The 21173-nt window shown below is 34.4% G+C and overlaps 1 protein-coding gene across 2 annotated transcripts in view; it reads right to left on the reverse strand.

Annotated features, from left to right (window-relative positions):
• Positions 1–1319: 1319 nt before the first annotated feature.
• KIF18A (kinesin family member 18A) overlaps positions 1320–21173 on the reverse strand; it is a 73477-nt gene continuing 53623 nt past the window's right edge. For both annotated transcript variants that reach the window (XM_032488386.1, XM_032488387.1), the window contains exons 14-17: positions 10386–10824; positions 9581–9688; positions 4249–4358; positions 1320–1957 (exon numbers count right to left, since the gene is read on the reverse strand). In XM_032488386.1, the coding sequence (XP_032344277.1) occupies positions 1875–1957; positions 4249–4358; positions 9581–9688; positions 10386–10824 (740 nt within the window). In that variant the 3' untranslated portion in view covers positions 1320–1874. The remainder of the gene's footprint in view (positions 1958–4248; positions 4359–9580; positions 9689–10385; positions 10825–21173) is intronic.

Genomic DNA, 21173 nt, shown 5'->3' on the forward strand with positions numbered 1-21173 from the left:
GAGAATAAAAAAACAAATTGCAAAAGAAATAGTATGACGCAAACCAAGTATATAGGTTCGTATGCAAATAAAATAAATAACTATTACCAGTAGTTACAACTGGTAATGATATTTGGGTGGGGGGCGGGGAAGGAAGCACATATTTTACTGTTTACCATTCCTTCTGGAACAAGATATTTTTTAAGAAAAATAAAGATTATCTTAGTTAAAATCAATCTATGGTGTCAGGATAGTGGTTATCCTTAGAGGGAGCTGGGATACAAGAGAGCTTTCTAGGACACTGATAATTCTCTATTCCTTGATCGATGGGCTGGTTACATGGGTTTGTTCACTTTGCGAAAATTCATTGAGCTGTATATTTATTACCGGACTAATTTTCACACAAGTAAAATTCATTTCAAAACTGTTTTATAGTGACTTAAACAGTACCTTGTTCTAGTTTAAATTCATATATTTTCTCCTTATTCATATATTCAACAGCTTTCTTTTCCCACATTTATTAACATTTATTCCCTCTAATTTCTCCTTAACATGGTTGCATTGCAAAGGCATTGTTATTAACTAGGCGAAATCTGTAGCTGACAAAAATGGCATCTAAGAAAATCACTCACGTCGTATGGTATGAGGTGGACCATGAGGTAGGGTCACTTAATCCTGCAAGCTAGCCATTCAGCAGTACGTGGTAAAAAGATGTCTTTTGAGACATATAGTTACCTAAAATAGATGGAAAGGAATAATAGAGAGGCTAGAGTGACTGATAAATAGGCAACACAACCAAAGGCCTAATGACAAAGGGAAAACAAAAATCACGCACAGAGGATCTCCCTACGACGGATCCCGTGTGTGCTTTTATGGATATGGAATTACGAGTGTTGGAGCTGGAAGGAACTTCAAGGATCACTATTCCATCTCACACTCTTCCAACTAGATTTCAAGTCAAAAACATGCTAATAACTAAAAGGCCTAAAATGTTGCAGCTGGTTGTTAAATGGTTGCTTGATTTGACGGGACAGTTCCTTGGCCACATAAAATTCAAAGTGCATTTAACCAAATATTTGTTGTATTCAGAAGATAAACAGTCCAAACAAAGGAGGTGAACAAGGATATATGATTAAGTTGCAGCTCCATATACTTCCTGTAGTAGAAAAAAGTGATTAAAACATTTTCTTCATATCATTAAGGAACATATGCATTATTTTCAGACTTGGTTCTAGTACCACATATCTTGATCTAATCTGAAACACAAATCTACAAAATTCATTTCATATAAAATAAGAGTTTAAGGTGTTAAAGGGGTAGCAACGAGACAGAAAAGCAAGCACTATAAAATCTATGTCTTTAATATATCAATTATCAAGAAACAATATCAGTATTTTATTCATGAAGACTAGTTAAATAATATTTACAACAACTTTATGGGCACATATATGTACATTTGTACATCCAAGTATTTTTGGAAAGAAAAGTCATATATGATTTTTAAAAAAAGTAAGACCTAAGTCGTAATTTTATCACTTCTAAATTCTCCTTATTTTAAAAAACCAGTAAGGAAAAGATAACTCTACTGTTTTCTAAAATGTCCTAATCAACTTGTAGCTTAGTAAAACAGAGCTGCCACCATGCTGACCAAGGGATTTTAAAGGGTAGCAAATATGTCAGAAATGTAAAACACACCTTTTCTGTTGAAATTTTATATTTGCTTGGAATACAAAAGAACAAAACAGAAGGAATTTCGTTTTCTGCTTGCTGAAGGTATTTGGGTAAAGCTAGCTTTTAAGATGGTCTTCTTTCAAACAAGTTTCTGAGAGGGCACTGCAAACAAAGCCTTTTAAAAGCTGCCTCATCAATTTCATTTTCCTTGATTTTGAAGAGACTTATCTTAGATTTCCTTTTGAAATACTTCTTCCAAATTTTCTAACCATGCTTGGCTTTACTTTATGGATGTTTCGTTTATATTCTAGAGAAGAAATAAAAAGATATATAAATATGGTAAAAGTATCATTCAAAAAGAATTTTCACCATTCGTTAAATTTCACAGTTGTTAATTAGCATGATTTAAAACATAGCACCAACAAAGAAATATTAATACATTTGGTTTGAAAGTAGAAATTCATTTCTCCACATTGTAAACTAAAGTTTCAGTGCACGCATAAGTACACCCTTCCTCTCCCCACAGACAGTAGGCAAAGTCAGTGAATAAGCCACCACATTGACTTCTGTTCTTTCTGAACAAAGGAAAGACTGTATTTGTACATTATCTTTTGTGCATCATCATTTTTTTTTCATTCTTTGGATTATTTCCCTAGGACTCTCACACTGCTACATTTTACCAGTTTAGAAGTATCATTTGAATCCAGTACTTCCCAATGTGTTGATCCTGATCCCACAGCCTTTTATCCTTTCATGGCTGCCTCTCAACTGTGTTCTATCTACTTATGTCCATCCTTCTGGCTCTTTGTCAATGTTCACAATGATTCTCTACTCACTGAAGTGTAGTTACAACAAGGTGCCTTCTTTATGGGTCAGTCTAATCTCCCATCCATTTTCTTGGTCACATTAGGTTTTAGCTTTAGGGGCACATTATTCTCTTGATACTATTTCTTGTTTCTCCAACTGCTCAGTAAACAGAGTGACCTTCTCTCCCAGTGACGTTCCTTTGCTTTTTTATTCGTACACTGTTAGCTGGAGAACGCAGGTGAATACATTCTAAGGAAGGCAGTTTCAGTTCTCTCCTGCTTTTCAAGTAATTCCTGATGTGTACCTGGGCATTTTCACTCGGATACCCTGATGTACATAAACCTTTATCTTCCCTTAAACTAATGCCTCTTTCTAAGTGCTCTATTATGCTTAACAACATATACTCTTTTAACCAGCTTTAGCTTTTCTTTCCTCTTTGGCAAGTACTGTATTTAGTATTATCTCTTACATTTTCTTCTATAGACTTTTTAAAAAAATTCATCTCTCCTTACACATAAGGTATTTGGTGCATTTTACACTACTTTTAGACAATAAGCATATTAGGAAACCTAAATCTCTATCACTTGAGAATTACAAACGTATTACTTGGCTGCAGGATTATGACTTCCTGGAGAATTTTTTCAAGGAGACCAGTGGGCAGGACATATCACCAACTGCAGTTACACACTATTAAACATTATTAAACATGGCATGTTAAACCAAATAATCGTAGTAAATTTTACTTTTCAGGACTTTACTGTTTGGCTTTTAAATCTGCACAAAAGACATTTTCATTGAACTTAAAGTAACTGTCACCAGCCACCACAAGAAGTAAGGATTTATCAATACAGGTTGGCAAAACGACTGAGAAATTTTGTATTACTCTAATGAAAGAGCACGGACAGAAAAAAAAGTAACAATAGTTTTCATGTTATTCTTAGAAACACACGTTATCTCATGAAATCTTTAAATTTCAAGTACTATAATAATAAGTCCCTTTACAGAAAAACCAAACTGGGTCTTAACGATCTTCGTATTTATCATAAAAACAAACAAACAAACAACCTTGCACATAGAGAGTGTGCAGTAAATAAATACTTCCTGATTGAAGTCTTAGGAACTACAGCATCAGAAAGATAGAGGTCTAGGCGCAAAGGCTTAGAAACGGGTTGGCGCTACGCACCTCCAGCTTCACTGAAGATGTGGTTTGTTACCATGGACTCATGTGACCTTCATATGAAACTGAGAGGATGCAGTCCCCTCTATCAGTATTTTTTTCAACTTGCTAATGGGAGTAGCAATATAATTGTAACTGGGTAAAGACTGGAGCCTCACAATAATTGCCCAATGAGTCAGAGGCCAAATTACTAAAAATAATAGGCTAAGAGAAAAATGTCAAGTGGATATAGTTATCTGTAAAATATACTTAATCACTAACCTATTAAATAACATAGTTAGCTACTTATTTCAATTACTAGTTAAATTATTTACCCACTCTTCTGTAATATGAGGCAGTATGGAAAACAAAAAGGTGGTAGAATACAGAGTTAGAAGATCCAGCTCTGAGTTTTGGCTCTATCATGAAATCTCTCTGTAATCTTGCATAAGTGTGTTTTCTATTTTGTGTCTTAAGTTTTCTTATCTGTAACAGGGATAACCACACTTACAGTATAATAAAGGTGATGAGCATATAAAAGGAGATTCTTATGAAAACACTGCAAAAAATGTAAAGTATTATCCATATGTTAATTAATCATGTTATTAAATATCAAAATAAGAGCTGAGACATACCCACTGTTGGTCTGTTTTCTTGTAAATGTTTATCACTTGAATTATCTTGATGAACACGTTTGGCAGATCCAGAATTTACCTCAGCAGTTAACGAAGTATTTGATGTAGAACTTCAGGGGAAAAATTTCTATTTTAGTAAAGCATTTTTTATGTCTCTAAGTTCCAACACATATTCTACATGCAGTAATGATTAAAGAAAAAGTGATTACTCTAAAATATTAGGTTGTAAAATCCCACAGATGTAACTGGAGACACAAAATAAATTTTTGGCCCATAGGGAAATTTAGTTGTATGTGATTTTAATGATGCTTTATTCAAATCAGAGATTACAATTACAGATGTATGTCACAATTCTTTAACAGAACATTTCCAGGGTGCTGGGCTGGAATAAAAGCAAATATTGTTATTCAAAGTATAGCAATAAGGAGCACATTGCAACGAGGTGAAAAACTAAACACATGTTACACATTTGGAGCAAGACTCCTAATCTGGGGAATATAAACAAGTGACATTGTTGGGAAAACTTGCTTCTAAATCAAAGCATGGTAATCAACTGCAACTCTCTCTCTGATTATTGCAATTAGAGAAAGAAAAACGAAAAGAATGACCTATTTTCATTTGTTTGATTTTCAAAAATTTATATCAATCTCACATTATCAATGGGTCAAATTTCTAACTCAATTTGAGTTGATGTTTTACTAAACACCTATTGTGGCCTCATATCACAAGATATACAAATGAATAAGGCACAAAGAACCTATGTCCTGAAAACTAACATAATGGATACACAGTGGGGAGGGGGAATTATAAGACAAATAAACAAAACACAAGGTAGAGTAAAAAATAGTGCCACAGGTTTTCAAACTACAAGAAGCTATAGGTTCCTGAGTTTAGAAGAAGGAAGAAAAATGGAAGATTTTGTGGATGAGATGAATTTGATCCGGGCCCTGAAAAACAGCAGTTCAAACCTTCTCAGCCCTAAAGAGGATCAAGTTTTAATAGGCAGGGTTGGGGATTGAGTGGGGGATGACATTCCCCCCTCCACACTGATTCAAATAAGCTAATTCTAGGAAATTTCTGGCTAGTCAAGATATTATATACCATTTTACAGGTTGATACTAATTGGATTGTCAGTTGGATTAACAACTGGAGGCTTCCCTTTTATGGCAACAACTTGTTCCGGCAATCCTAACTACGTGGGTTTATGTTTGTGGAGAAGGGAGAATACAGGTTAGTTACATGCTCATTGAAAGTAGTCTGAAATGGCAATTTAATACCATAGCAAAAAAGAAAAAGAGAAATAGGCATGAACACAGTGAATGCTGGGAAAAATAGGTTAACCTATGTACTTCAATTTTCTAGAACTTATAAGAGAAATGTTTATGGTGTTTATAATGGTGATTTTGCTTAAACTGCTCAAGAATGCAAATAATTACCTTCCCAAAATGGTTATAGAGAAGTACTTGTATTATGAAAGTAAACATATTCAGTTGTAGAAAAATTCTATTCCTAAAAATTGGTAAATAAACTAAGTTACTATAATTCTATTTTGGATACTAAACACACATTTTTGATAGCATATGTATCAGCTGTTTAAGGCAAAAAATCCCTTTTGGTCATTTGGTGATTTTATTTCTTCAATAAAGATTAATGTCATTGGTTATTTTTGAAAAGGGTTGTTTTCCCTGCTATTTATCTTAAAAGTTGTCTTTATTTTTTTTAATGGTATGACTCTTCACTTTGTTTTTACTTGAAAATTAGGGTTTTGAATAAATTTATTTGAATAAAACTCGCATTTCTAGAAATAAAATCAAAGCCTAATAAAATAAGTAATGTATTTATATATAAGTAAAACACACTCAAACATTTTTAGGATTTAGATAACATAGTCAGCCCACTGATGAAATGTTTAACATTTATGTTATAAATTTATGTTCAATCATAAAATAAAAAAGACCTAAAATTGGTATGGTTACAAATTCAAATTATGTTAAAGGCTATCTTGAGAAGAAATCTAAAGAGTCTTCTAGTTGTATGCCACATATATTTCCATACTTATTAATAAAAGTTAAGATTTAGCTTTTTGTTCCCTTACATAGGTAGAATGTTTCTGCTTAATGAATAAAATGCATGTCCATATTCTTTCATGCCAAGATAACTTTTAGTTGGAATCATATACATCTTGCAAAACAAACCAAAAATGTATGTAAATGTGAGACCATTTCTGGGTACTAAGACTGTGGAACAAACGAAAAAACCAACCAAACTAGCATAAAGCAAGCAAAACAGCAAATTGACTAATAAAAATAAATAAAAATTTATATATCTATTTTATTTGTATATTTGGTAAACTGATTCATTTGGTTAAAATAGTCTTATGTTACCGTGACTATACAAGTTGAAATGATTATATACCTGAAATTCTCAGGTTAAGTAGTTACCAAAAAATTCAGTCTGGTGGGTTTTTGGAATACCCAGTGCTTCTGGACTCTATTTTTTTTTTTTTTTTGATGAGAAAAACTCATACAAAATAAATGTATACATAGATGGAGCCTTCCCTTCCTCATTTAAAAAAACCATAACAGAATATATACACACCAAGTATGTACATACAGCTGCTAAGTGGAAAATACCAGAGTTTATTACTCTCAAGCTTGTGTAGATTTAATTGGGAGAAAGGAAGATTTTTTAAAAAGTAATTATGTACATTTCTAGGGTTAATCTCTTTTAACCTTAGTTAACGGCAGGATCTAATTATTGGTACCAGAGGGAATGTAATAGAGCAATTAATAGGCTATAAGAAATCTCACTTTCTTTATATGTCCTTTAATATTATCTTACAATATTAGTTACTCATGTGAAAACCCTTTAACTTTTCTAAAACCACTCCAAATACATAATTTACATACCTGGACATTTCTTGAAAAATCACTTGATTTTGACATGACTATGTTTACACTTAAAATTTATTCTTAGCTATAAACTTCTGCCACATCTTAGTTAATACAACAGAGCACACCACCAGTGAAGAACAAAAAACGTCCTCCATATTAATTAATGAAGAGAATGACATTGTTGACACAATGAAAATTAGTGATAAGATGGTTGAAACAGATGTTGCTGGTTAGCTAGGCTCACTCAGTCAGTAACTGACTGCCATAGATGAGCCAGAATAACTACAGAATTCAAGTTTGTGACATAGCAAAATGCAAAACTGTAAGTGCCATGGATAGTCAGAGATATTCAGGAAAAATCAATCCATAAATTTTAAACATTCCAAGGCTTTGCTGTACTTTGGAGGGAAAAGGACAGATCCTAAAAGCAACCAGGAGATGATACTCTATGTGCACAAATAAATAGGCTACTTGTAAATTTGTTTACAGTAACCCAGATAACAGGTTCACGGTGGAAAATACAAAACTTAAAAAGAGTTATCTTAAGATATACTCTTCTCTCCATAATCATATGTAAAAGAAAAAGAGGTAAAGCAAGGCAGATCCATTTTACAATATATCCATTCACTCCATCCTGTCATTGCACTCAGCATTACAGGATATAAAGACCATATAATAGACTTCATGTCATTGAACTCAATTATTTAAGACTTCTTTCCTTGTCTTTGAGTTTTAGCTGTTTTACTGCTATGTACCCAGGTATGTTTCTCTTTTATTAATGCTGCTTGTGGTTTACAGTGCTTGCCGAACCTGCAATTTGTTACCTTTTTGTCAGTTCTGGAAAATGATTAGCCAACATCTTCTCAATACTATTTTCCACGATTCTTTTTCTCTTTCTTTCTGGGGCTCAAAATACATATATGTTAGACCTTTTTAACTGTGACCCATGTGTCTCTTTCACTCTTCTCTATTTTTTTTAATCTTTTTATCTTTTTGCATATTGGTTTGTATTTTTTCTATAATTTATCTTCCAGTTCACTAAACTCTCTTCTGCTGCACCTAATCTGTTAAATTGATTTATTGAGTTTGAAATGTCAGTAAATTCTATTTTTCAATTCTAGAGTATCCATTTGATTCATTTTAATAGAATCCAGTTCTTTGGGAAATTATCATCTATTTTGTTGAGCTTAATCACAGTTAAAATTTTAAAGTCCTTATATGATAATCTCAAAATCTGCACCACTACTTCTCTAATTTGTTTTTTTCTCTTGATTTTCAGTCCTTTGGTCCTGTCTCCTGGCATACTTGGTAAGTTTTGCTTAAGTGCTAAGCATTGTGGATGGAAAAACTGTAGGGGCTGTAGATGACATACTCTTCAGAGACAATTTAATTTTCTTCTGCAAGAATGCAGAATAGAAATAGATCACCTTGATCCAAAAAGGGACTGAACTATCTAAGGTCTGTTTGAGGCTTTCAAGAACTGGTCTATTGCCAATATGCCCTATTCTTTCTTACAGCATAGGCCTTTAGGAGTTTTAAATAATATGCTGGGTGTTTAACAGGATCTTTCTCCATGATGATCCCTGAACAACAATTTTTGTATCCCAGCCCCATGAGAAGATCAAAACTCTGCTTATTACTTTAGCCTCTTGGCAGCTACTTTTAGCTTGGTTTCTCGGCCCCTCATCCCATAGAGTTTACTACCTGGCAAGTATCTTGAGGGCAAAAGCTACACAGAACGACTTTGTTTTCATAGCTCATTGAGCAGCTGATAGCTCTGAGCATCTATTTTCTGCTTGGCCTCAATGCTTGATGCCATGAAATAGCAAATCCTAACTTTAAAAAAGAAGGCACACCTTCTTTTCCTTTTCTCTGGGATCTTAGACCCTCAAGTCCTGGTTGTGTTGGTTGTTCTCTAGTGCCTTCAAGCAGCTGTTCATTGTATTCTATCAGCTTTTACAATTGTTCTTAATGGGTGGCTTGGTCTGATACAAGGTACAGTGTCAGAGCCAGAAACAGAAGTCTATTCATTCATTATATTTTACTCATATATCCAAATCCATTAAAATAATATAATTTTAGGACTGAAGAAATTCAGTAATAGCTAAAGGGAAAAATACCAAGTGAGTAAAAAATTGTCAGCAGAAGAAAAGTTAAAATTAAATGACCCTTTTGAAGGCCAGGAGACTTTTGGATTTATTTTTAATAATCTGAAATATGGAATACTTTATACAAATAATAAGTGAAATACTTGGGCTTTATCAAGATCTCCCTTTGACAGTATAAATCTAGTGCCACATTCAGAGCAACTTATTATATATATGCTTAAATATGAACTGACAGTCTAATTACAAGAAATTAAAAAAGCTACAGGAAACAAAATATGAAGATGATCTTACGTAAGTATGAAGACTGCACCAGCTTGTATTTAATCGTACCTGGTCAGTTTCCGTTTCTTGTTGGCAGCAGCAGTCATGGCCATGTAGGATGGTACTATGCTTGGTATCGGCAGAGGATGTTTAGTTGAGAATGAAGAAGGGGCAAGCCTGTATATCAAATAATAAAAAATAAAAAGAGTAATTTTGATTTGTACTATGGACCAAAAAGGGGGCATAAACTTCCATAATTAAAACACCACTTTGTATTAACAGATAAACATTATTTAATACTATAAAACTTCCCTGGATTGTCAGGGGCTTTCTTCTCTCTTTTTTTATACCATAGATATATGTCAAGAGATTGCAGCATAGAAAGGTGAAGATACCATTCTTCCCATATTTGGATTAATTGTGAATATTCAGGTTACGTGAGAAGGATATGTCTTTGCTTGGATGACATCCAGTCAACCACAGGACTTAGGACTACTTCAGAGTAAGCTGAGACTTGTTAAACATCATAGAAACTGGGGTAGTTCCTTTAGTGAAGACACTAATGAATAATAACAAACATCTGGTAGTCCTCCAGTGATGCCTTCTAGCATTTGAAGGTCTCCTTTGAAGCCTAATGAAGATCAATCAATTAAGTTTTAAAATTAAAGACTCTACAATATTGTGTTAGTGGATTAATATTTAGAGAGAAAGACAATTAAGATTTAATGAAGGTAAAACACCAGCTTCTGTAATCAAGATAGCATACTTGATCTATGAAATAGACCTTACACATAGCTACAGAGGAAAAAGCAAGCTAATAGTTTAAGGCTATGTAAATAAAACAAAAGAATTGGCAAATACTCCTTTTTTGTACCTTTGTAAAATGTTATTGTTTGGTAGTGATTCTTGTTCAGGTAATTCACTTTTCAAGCTCCTGTTGTCTTCACATATAATAAATGTAGACTCCAAATCTTCCTGTCCATACTCTTTTCTTCTGCGGAGAGGGAGATCTACTTCACGTAACATTTTCAGGGAATTATCACTGTTTACATTTGAGCTGATGGACTGACAGATGATAGTATGTGATGATGGTTTTAATGTCACTGTAGATGGATTTTGAAAACTTTTTCTACAGTCTTCTGGAGTATACACAATGGGCTGAAGATCTCTGCTGAGAGAATCATTGAGCTGCATACTTTCAGACAGTGTAGACTTCTGAGCATGTTTTGCTTTTAAGGGAGAAGGCATTAATTTTCTTCGGGTTCTTTTTTGTGGAGGAATTTTAACCACATTAGATTCACTTGAAGATGTGCCTGTTCAACAGAATTAAAAAGAAGCTCAATAATTTGCTTAAACAGTTTTCCAATAACCCTATCAGTTAAAGGAAAAAAAACAAAAACAAAAACACAATGATACAGTATATATTCTGCCAAATTGATAAAAGTTTAAAAGAAAGTAAGTTAGAAAGAAGAAAATTACTGCTAGTAACTTTAAAAAAGTTAATAAACTCATCATAAAGAGATTCTATAACAGAAAATAATACCAAATGGCTAATTTCAATCTTAAATTATAGATATAGCTATCCTGAGATGTTGGGTAATTATGGAAACAAACTCCAACCAGTAAATGTAGGCATCTCTCTAAGGATTTGCACTTGACTCTCCTGTTCTACACTCTCTTATTTCTAATTATCCTCTTGCCACTGCCTCCTCAGTTACCTGAGTCCCCAAATAATGGCATTTTTTACCTTTTCCTTGCATTTCTCATCTTCACCAATCCCACCTTTCCTACACTTACAGTTAATAATTCTGATCATGTCATTCTTCTGTTTAAAGATGCTTAGTAATCTTTAAACAGAAATATAATATTAGAGATTTTTAGTAGGGGAATTCTTGTTCCTTGCTCCAAAATTAAGAGACAAATTGTTTTGTTTAAACTTAAGTGTCAATTCCCACAGTACTACACAACCTTAAATATTTAAGCACACAAGCCTAAATACTTAAGTACTTAAAGACTTCTCAAATATCTTTTTTTAAAAAATGTACAAAATAATGACCTAATTACACACATAACAATAAACTTGATCAGCTCCAATGTCCTTATGTTACATTTCTTAATTTTTATTTTTTCTGCTTTGCCTATTTCATTCTGGGGAACTTCATGGTATCTGACATGAAGTAACTTTGCTTGGAGTGTGCTATCTAGGGAGGTGACTATAATGTGTAGTTCTGCCCATGTTTTCAAATCATGCAGTAAAATTTCCAATTGATGTTATATTTGCTTTACAATATAATACTAACTTAAATAACACTGAAAGCAGAATAGATTAAGTGCTATGTATTTCAATAAAGCAATTCAAATGTTCAATCAAGTCAGAAGTACACTTGTAACAATCATCAACAGTACATGCATTATTCTTATTATGTTGGTTGACAATAGGCTCTGAGATGGCTAGGTTGACAATTACCCTCTAGGAAATACAATTTAAAAGCAGGAAGGAAAATATGATCCCTGTTCTACTAAGGAATTTTACTTTTCTGAGAACTAGATAAATGAGATCCAGATCTTAAAATAATTTTCCACTCCCTTTAACATGACATTTGTCAAATTTTCCATTACCAGATATTTTTATACTAATGCTGCAGTGTAAAGACAGTTACTTTTCTCCACTGTGCTGCTACCACCAATTTGGTGGCTATTAATAGTGGGAAGATTAACTTCTTTTCCCGTGAGAGGCAGCAGGGGTACACAGAGGATAGAAAGCTGTATCAAGGATAGAGAACTGAATTGGGAGTCAGGAGACTTGGATTCTATTTCTGGCTTCACCAGCGACTCACTTTATTGACCTTGGACAACTCACTTGTTGTATAGGCATTAATATCCCCTAGAAAAAAGGGGGATACTACCTTTCTGTGTACAGAGAATTTTCTAGGATTAGATAATATCTATAAAACACTTAAGGTTCAAGGAAAGGCTCTAGAAATATAGGCTTCAACTGCTACTATTACGCTGTTCACAAGGTAAGTTGTAATTTTCTTTCCAGTGTTCCATCAATACCTAATGCATCGTTATCACTAAGAGAATACATTTCAAACAATAGCTCACTTTCGTTTTATCAGATATCCAGTTCAACAAGGCTGATGATAAATTGTAATATAAACCAAAGGTGGTGTGAAAACAGGCACATCTAAGTGTTATTTGAACATGCAGGCTTCAAAACAACATTCTAAAACTTAGAACACAATGGAATAGAACATCTCAAGGGATAAGGATTATCCAGAGTAACTATTTTTCTTGCATGTATCTACAGAGGGGTAATCTCTGGAGTGGCAGTGGGCAAATTCCCATGAGAGCGGACCACATTTTCCCTGCTGCTTACAAAGAGCATGAAAAGGCGGCGGGGGTGGGGGGGTCTTCTATACACCAAAGAGATATCCACCTGTTCTATGGGATAATTTAAACATATGCTCAATATCAAGTTTTGATATAATCAGACTGACTAACAATTTGTCAATGAAAGCAATAGTAATCTTACAATGACATATCTTTACCCATAATTCTGCTCTCTTGATAGGATATGATAACTTGAAGGAGAAAGATGAAGATGTGACCAATATCATTGTTTTACTGGGCCTGAAAGAGATGCTACAGACATACAGCATGTACAAAATACAAATCCAGAGGGTTCTTTTCCTTTGATCCTTTCAATTATTAAGTACAGATAAAATAGTAAGAAGGGAGCAGAAAACAGATGGCCAATTTAGGACTACTTAGGCTGACTAGTTGCTAAGAAAGGTTCAGAAGATAACCAGAGCAAAACATGATTTAAAGGCTTAAATTAAAATTCAACAGTCAACTCACTGTAACTGTAAGGGGACAATGACTCCATTTATTCAGTGAAAACTAAAAGCACATAATTTTATTTTGAATATGATTTCCAGAATATATAATTATAATAATAAATAGTCATTCTCCTTTAGCTAGTTAGGTAATGGCGTACTTTGAGCGGGTATGGCAAACTGGAGAGTATTGGGTTAGGGGCTATTGGATATGCTGGGTCTATGTCTATAAAAGAGGTTTGCTGTATTTTTCCATTACAGCATGTGCAGTAACTTTCCAGAAATGCAGGCTTGGGGCACGTGAAGTTTCCCAAGTCAGCCTGGGAAAATACTATCTAAGAGGATTCTGCAATTCTTGGGCCTATAGAATGGAAATGACAAACAATGAACCTGGAGGCAGATTATAATTCTTTAAAGAAGGGCCCATAAAGTGAGAAAAGGAATCATGTAGTTACAGACTTCCAGAATAAGAGACCCTTCTAGATGATGATAGTTAGTCAAGGAAATACCTCAGCAGTGGACGTGCCACACAGGAGGGAAAAGGAACTTAAATATGCATTGTTATAAGGTAGGCTCTTGTAAACTGGGATGGAAAAGAGTGGCAGCTGCTTGGGAGGATGGCAAGTCTTCTCTCCAGGGTCTCTCCATCTAAGGAACCATTCTACACATCATACACTTGAGTATGGAAGGTAGTACACATCTTATGGTCTGAAAAATTCTGTTATTTCTAGACCATCTCTTGGAACTTTTAACTCCCCAACGTATTGTAGGTGTACTGCATTTCTATTGCCCTTAAATGGTTATGATCCATGGGTACATGAACGACTTGTTGAAACTCAGGTCCAGCCAGTGGTGACAATAAATTTGTTGATCTCAAGAAAACGAGAGAGGGCTAGTGTGACTGAAGTGTAGTGAGTTAGAGGGAGGGTAGAATTGAGAAGCTAGAGATATTGACAGTGGCCAGCTTGTTTTGGGGTTTATTTATAAGATAAGGGCTTGGATTTATTCCAAGTGCAAAGGGATATCTGTGAAGGATTTTAAGCATGGGTATGATGTGATCTGATTTATGTTTTAAAGAAAGATTGCTTTGCTTACTGGGTGGAGAAGAGAATATGAATGGGCAAGAAACAAGAAACTCAGTAACAAGGCTATTGTTATAGCTCAGGCAAGAAATAATGAGAGCTGGGACTCGAGTGGTAGCAGCAGTGATGCAGAGATGTGGAAAGGTGTTGTAATCAGACAATCAGGTAAACTTACATAAAGTAAATCCAGAACATATGCAATGACATACATAGGTGTGATTAGCTGCCTGACACTAAGCAACAAAGATAAGGCATTCATATAAAGGAGCAGTATTTATTAATTTTACACAACTTAACAGAAATTGACAACTTTCCATGAAACCATGAATCATTTCCACATGCACAATTACAGAAAAGTTCAAAAGGTCCTAAGCATCATTCCCTCATACTTGGCATTCTCTTATTACTGACATTCTCTTCTCCCCACCCCTACTCATCAGGCTTGAGGTCCTGCCCCCTTGAGGAGCTCTGATCCAAGTAAATGCAGGTGTCTTCGAACCTGCTTCCTTCCCTTTCTAGTTTGGATGCTCGTGGACCTGAGGCAGTAGATACACTTTAGGGTTTGATGATATGATTTCTTATTTAGAGATGATGGGTGTTCTTATCATGCTGGGGCAGGGAAAAGGAAAGAAGGAGAAGGAGGCTAAGTAGGAAATGGTTCTAGAACAAGGGTGGCAGACAGAAGAAAAATTATTGAAAATAGACTTTGGCTCCTAGGAAGTTGTACAAAGGGTGACGTGAGGGGAAGATTTAAGTTAACGGAGTGATGGGAAAGGGCATCTCCCTTTAGGTTGAGCACTGGACTTTCTCTGCAAATTCGTCTCTAGACATCCCCAAACAACTGAAACAGATTCACCCTCAGTTCAGACACAGACATACTATGATTTCAGATACAAAAGCTGACTGCCCCATTCCCGATATCTTGTTAATTATCCTATGCATTCAATTCATTAAAAAGGAACCTATGTATTTTAAACCCATGTTTAGTGAAGTTTGTAAAAGCAAAATGTGGTCCTGTAAAGAATACATTCATCAAATAATATACATGACATACATGATATTAGAACCTTTTCTTTTTGGTAGAGGAGGAAGTTAGAAAGGCACTGAATACCTGAAGAATTTCTTACTAGAAGAACCAGCCCTTGGTTGGCTCTGCCTTATATGCCTTGCCTTTGAAACTTCCGTAGTATCAGAAGGGATATGAAGGCTAACTTTGCAAAAGACAACCAATTTTAACCACAGTGGTAACCTAAGTAGAAGCATGCAACTCCCCTCCCAGATTCCCTTTAAAATGACCATACAACAGAAATAGCAGATGGATGGACCTGGAGATTATTATTCTAAGTGAAGTAAGTTAGAAAGAGAAAGAAAAATACCACATGATATCACTTATATGTGGAATCTAAAAAAAAGGCCACAAATGAACTGATCTACAAAACAGAAAGAGACTCACAGACACAGAGAACAAACTTATGGTCACCAGAGGATAAAGAGGGTGGAAAGGGATAAATTGGGAATTTGAAGTTTGCACCTCTTGGGGAATGATGGAAATGTTAGCTATCTTTATTGTGGTGGTGGTTTCATTGGTATACACATTTATCAGAATTCATCAAATTGTACATCTGAAATATGTATAATTTACTGTATAGGAATCATACCATAAGAAAGGTGTTTAAAAAAAAGAAATAGGAGTAAACTTGCCCTGGTGCTGGTAACAAGGGAGGAGTATCATCTGCACACCAGGACTCTAGGGGCCTTCATGAAGGGTACTGTGTAGCTAGAACTGGAATACAGGAAGGCATGGAGAGAATAACATATAATATTCCCTCACTTCATCCTTCAATGCTCTCCCAGGGAGTTAAGTAAAAGACACTGGCAGATGGCACTAAAGTTCCTTAAATGAGGAACAGGGATGAGGGGGTAGGTAGGATAAAGGGTGAGACAATGCTATAAAGTAAAATGGTGATATGTGAACACTAGCAGCAGCACTAAGAAGCCCAAAGATTCGGTCCTGGTCCAGCTGTCTCAGTGCAGAAAGGAACACTGAACAGAAAGTGCCTAATCCCATGGGCCTTGTTCCCAGCCTTGGTGGCCACACCACACATGTTGGGCAAAGAGGCAAAGTTTCTAGCTGAGGTTACCTGAGGACCTGATTTTTCTACCTCCCTAGGCTGTGAAAGCCATGAAAAGGAATGAATTCTCCCCTCTATTTCTGGACCTTAATATCTACTTGATTATCAGCAAATTATGGGCAAAAGCATACTACTAATCAGCATAGAGGAAACTCACTGGACCAGTAAGAGGATAATATACAGGAGTGGCAAAGCTGGCACACAAACTCAGGCTTTCTTGATAATCCAGGTGTCATGTTCTACCTATACCAAGCTCCTACCACAGGGAGAATTTAATCAGTTAGGACAATGGCTAAATAAAACATGGGGCATTCACAATTACACTGTTATTTAAAGCCACATTTTACAGATTATCTGATGATTTGGGAAAATGTTCATGAAATGAAATAGTAAACAAATTTTACATACAGCATGATCCCAATTTTGAAAAAGAAACAAACAAACAAAAAACTATCAAAACCAAATCAAAACGTACATACAGATCCTGTGAACAAAAAGGGGAGAAAAGTCACAGGAAACAGAGCAGAAGGAAATACGACACAATCCATTAAAACACTTATATAGGTAATGGCTGGGGAAATTCTGAGCAATTTAATTTCCTTCCTTAAAGATTTAATTACTTTTTATAATAAATATATGCTATTTTTATAAAATTACAAACAATATTTTTTTTTTTTAAAGAGGAATGTTAGGGATAGGAGGGAAGAAGCCAATTAAAAAACCAAATTCTTTCAAGCCTCAGACTTTCTCAGGAATTGGAGGCATGAGGTTGTCTCTGAAGGCAAAGGGTGAAGCTAAAAACCGGAGAATTGGCTGAAAGTCTGTATAAGGAATGTAGGGCCCCCTCTCCCTCAGGAACCTCCTTGCCCCATCACCATCACCTGTACTGCCAGATAACTGCTCCTTTGTCACCGTGTTAAGAGACATGAGGTTTTATTCTCTGGACAGGTTGCAGACCTGGGGCCCATATACACAGCTGACACTAAGGAGAATAAATAATTTCTCAGTAATGAATGTATGCAGGTTTTTCTCCTGCTTCTCTAAAATACTGGTAGCCAATCTTATATATCCCCTAAATGGGAAATCAAATACTTCTTTTTAGATAAACCATAAAAACAACAAAAGAACTAAGTACTGACATTTTCAGGCTTCCTCAAACTAACGAATTTCCTGGAGATAGCCACAAAGCAAAGCTCATTAGCTGAAAGACCTAACTAGGTACACAGAACACAACCAGGATCATCAGATATTTGAGGATATGATTTCAACATGATAATCAAGATATACAACTACACACAGGAAAAAAAAAGTGAGAGAAAATAGACAATGTAGAAATTGATAAGTATCTTAGGATAACAATAATTAATATCCTTAGAGAGATGAGAAATTATTACATTCATGAAACAAAACCAAAGTGCTATGGAAAGAAACACTGAATTACAAGAAAGAGTTCTGAGAAATTTAAAATGAGAGGGGAAAAAAAAGTAAAAATAAAGGTTGTAAGTTAAAGTTGAGGACATCTCCCAGAAAGAAGAAAACATAAAAAACATAAATCAAAAGAGGTAAATACTAAAAAACAGATAACAGAATAAGAGGATCAATCCAGGAGATCCAACATCAGATTACTAAGTGTTCCAAAGACAGAACAGAAAGAAAGGAAGAAAAGTATTATGGAGGTTTATGCATGTAAGCATGTGTATGTCATAAATACATAGACGAACATTTCTGAGAAAGAAAGGTCCACAAACTGTTTAGTATGACTTAAAAAAGACCAGCACCAAGGAATAGCGCTGTGACATTTCAGAATACCAAGGATCCCAAAATCTCTCGGGGAGAAAAAGTCACATACAAAGTATGGAGAATAAAAACAGCATGATAGTTGACAGCAACACTGGAATCACAAAATCAATGTCTTCTCAGTTCTCAGAAAAATTATTTCCAACCCAGAATTCTATACCTAGTCAAACAATCAGAAAATGAAGATACTTCCATACATGTATTGTCTAAAAAGATTTTACTTCCTATGCACCCATTATCTGGAACCTACTGGAGGATGTATTTTTGTAGAATAAAGGGGAACAAGAAAGAGGATGGAGAAAATGTCAAATACTACATACAGAAATCGTAAAACTGTACACGAAAGAGGATTTACACATTTCTTGGCTCAACAGGGAATGATATTTACTTAAAAACACTCTAGGGGTTTATTTTGAAAAAAGTGAAAGACTGCTTGGGCAAAAAGGGGAGAGAAGAAAATGTATATACATTGTAAATGAGTTAAATTCTTATCTTCTAAAATAATAAATGAGTAGATAATATCTAAAATTGGAAAAAATTTAAACAAACAGAAATCAGCAATATAAATTTGAAATTTAGAAATTAGGAGGAAAAATCAAAAGAAATAGCTAAAAGAGGAATAAGAATTGGGAGCGGGCAGCAATAGGGCAAAGAATACTTCTACAAATATTATAGTACTTGTTAGCTTTCTAAACAACATACAGGTATTATTTTTATAAAAATATAAACTGAATTTTAAAAGAGGTGGAGGTGGAGAGGGGGAGAAAAAGGAGGGGAAGGGGGAGTGGAAGGGGGCCAGAAGAACAGACACATATATATGCACAAACATGCAGGGGTTTTTAATGAAGAGAAAAATAGTCAAATTTTGGGACTATAAAAGGAAAAAGCAGACCAAGATTACATCTCTTGCTTGTCCTGGAAGAGCTTTACTCAAAATCTGTGGACTGTGAGTAGGGTCAAAACTGTGAAGCTTTACATTCAAAAGTCTAACTGAAAGGTGTAAGCAAATAGCATGAAATGAAATGGGCAATCAAACAGAAGGGTAAAATGAACATTCTAGGCCTAAGGGAGGTGGGGAAGATCTTTACTTAGTCCCATTCACCACTGGCTTACCACCTCATTCTCCAACCCATGTTTCCCCTAGTATATAACAAAAAGAAAGACAGGCCAATTATCTACTTAGTAGCGTTTAAAGAGAGCCAATAAAAATGTGACTCAATCAGCAAAAAAGGGAAAATCATTCACTACGTTAAGAATGGGCAGAACGGATTAAAAGTTATAAATCCCAGGAATGCAGAAAAATTCCTTTTCTTCAGGGAACAGGTACACCACTTCTGAAATCTGAGTGTTGGCATGTGTAATTTTGATATGCTATAAAGTTTATAGAGAATAATGGTAGAAATAAAAATAAAGTGTAGACAGCAAAAACTGCTAAGAGATAAAAGACACATTTTCTGTGAGGATATGGATTAATCAACCTGTTCTCAGATATTTTAAGTGTCCTAAAGATCTCCAGCTTTAGTTATATTTCTTAGACCTATCTTCACATTTAGATTCCATATTAAGATAAGATATACTTTAATTTTACAGGTTTGTTGAGAAATATTCAGATGATTAAACTGAGAGGATGTCACTTTAAGGATCAAGAAATTTTCTATTATTATTTTCAAATTAACTGGGATTTAAATAATTCTAAAGAACAGTTTGGGAACTACCCAGAGAGAAACTGTTAATTGAAAAACAACTTTGATATTGCTTTATTTATAAAAGTCTAATACAGCTATCTTGAAATTCAAGAGTATCTTAAGGCTTATTAATATCTCACATAATTAAAGGCACATATTAATGAAAAAACAATATCATATACCCTATTGCTATTTTTAGAGTCATGAAGCTTTTCTTAAAAGTGACAATTTAGCAAGAATGCACATAATAATGCTAGAGATTTATTAATCAACCAATCAACTCCTAATTTAGGGAAGAGGATAGGCAATGAAGTTATATGATTAAATAATATAACTTTTCAAAATGATTACGTACTACAGTTTAAACCAGGATTTTAAAAGTAATCAGAGATAGGGCTACTGAAAGATAGAAGAGCCCTAGGATAAGTTTTGCTTAATGAATCCAACCCTAGTCTTTGTAATACTTATCCATTAATAGTTTAGGAAACATCTTAAAATATTTATATGATGTTTTAAGACATCTTATATACAACTGAAAATGTGCATTTCAGGATAAAGTGGTTAGTGTTCTATTCATCTGTTCCCGCATTATGGCTAGAGATTCCCGTTTTAAAAAGTTTGTTTACTGTAAGTCCATACAGAGACTTAAAAAGGAAGTCAGACAAAAACATTTTGTTGAGACTGCCAAGTTTTAGAAGCATTTCAAAATACTTTTAAGGATTAAAACCACTTTTAAAACGAACTCTAAATGCAAGCACTAACGTTGTAGATTAGATGGTGAAAAAAATACAATTTTCATCAGTAATAGTCCAAATTCTAATACGTTACTTAGATTACAACATAAGTACATTAATGTATGCATAGTTTGTATTGTATTGCATAGAATAAAATATGCTATCAATATAAACAACAGCTTAATATCCAAACAAAAACAGTGAAAATAATAATGAAATTAGAATTACTTTGCATGCCCACTAAATTATATTTGCTAAGTGGTTAAAAGAAATTATGAGTAAATATTTGATGACTGGTTAAATGGTTAATGAAGTAAACAAAGTTTAGATATTAATCTATTTGCTATCACCCTCCAAACTTCTGAAATTTTAAGGAATATGATCAAATAATGG

This window comes from Camelus ferus, chromosome 10 (genome assembly GCF_009834535.1).
Source record: "Camelus ferus isolate YT-003-E chromosome 10, BCGSAC_Cfer_1.0, whole genome shotgun sequence".
NCBI lineage: Eukaryota > Metazoa > Chordata > Mammalia > Artiodactyla > Camelidae > Camelus > Camelus ferus.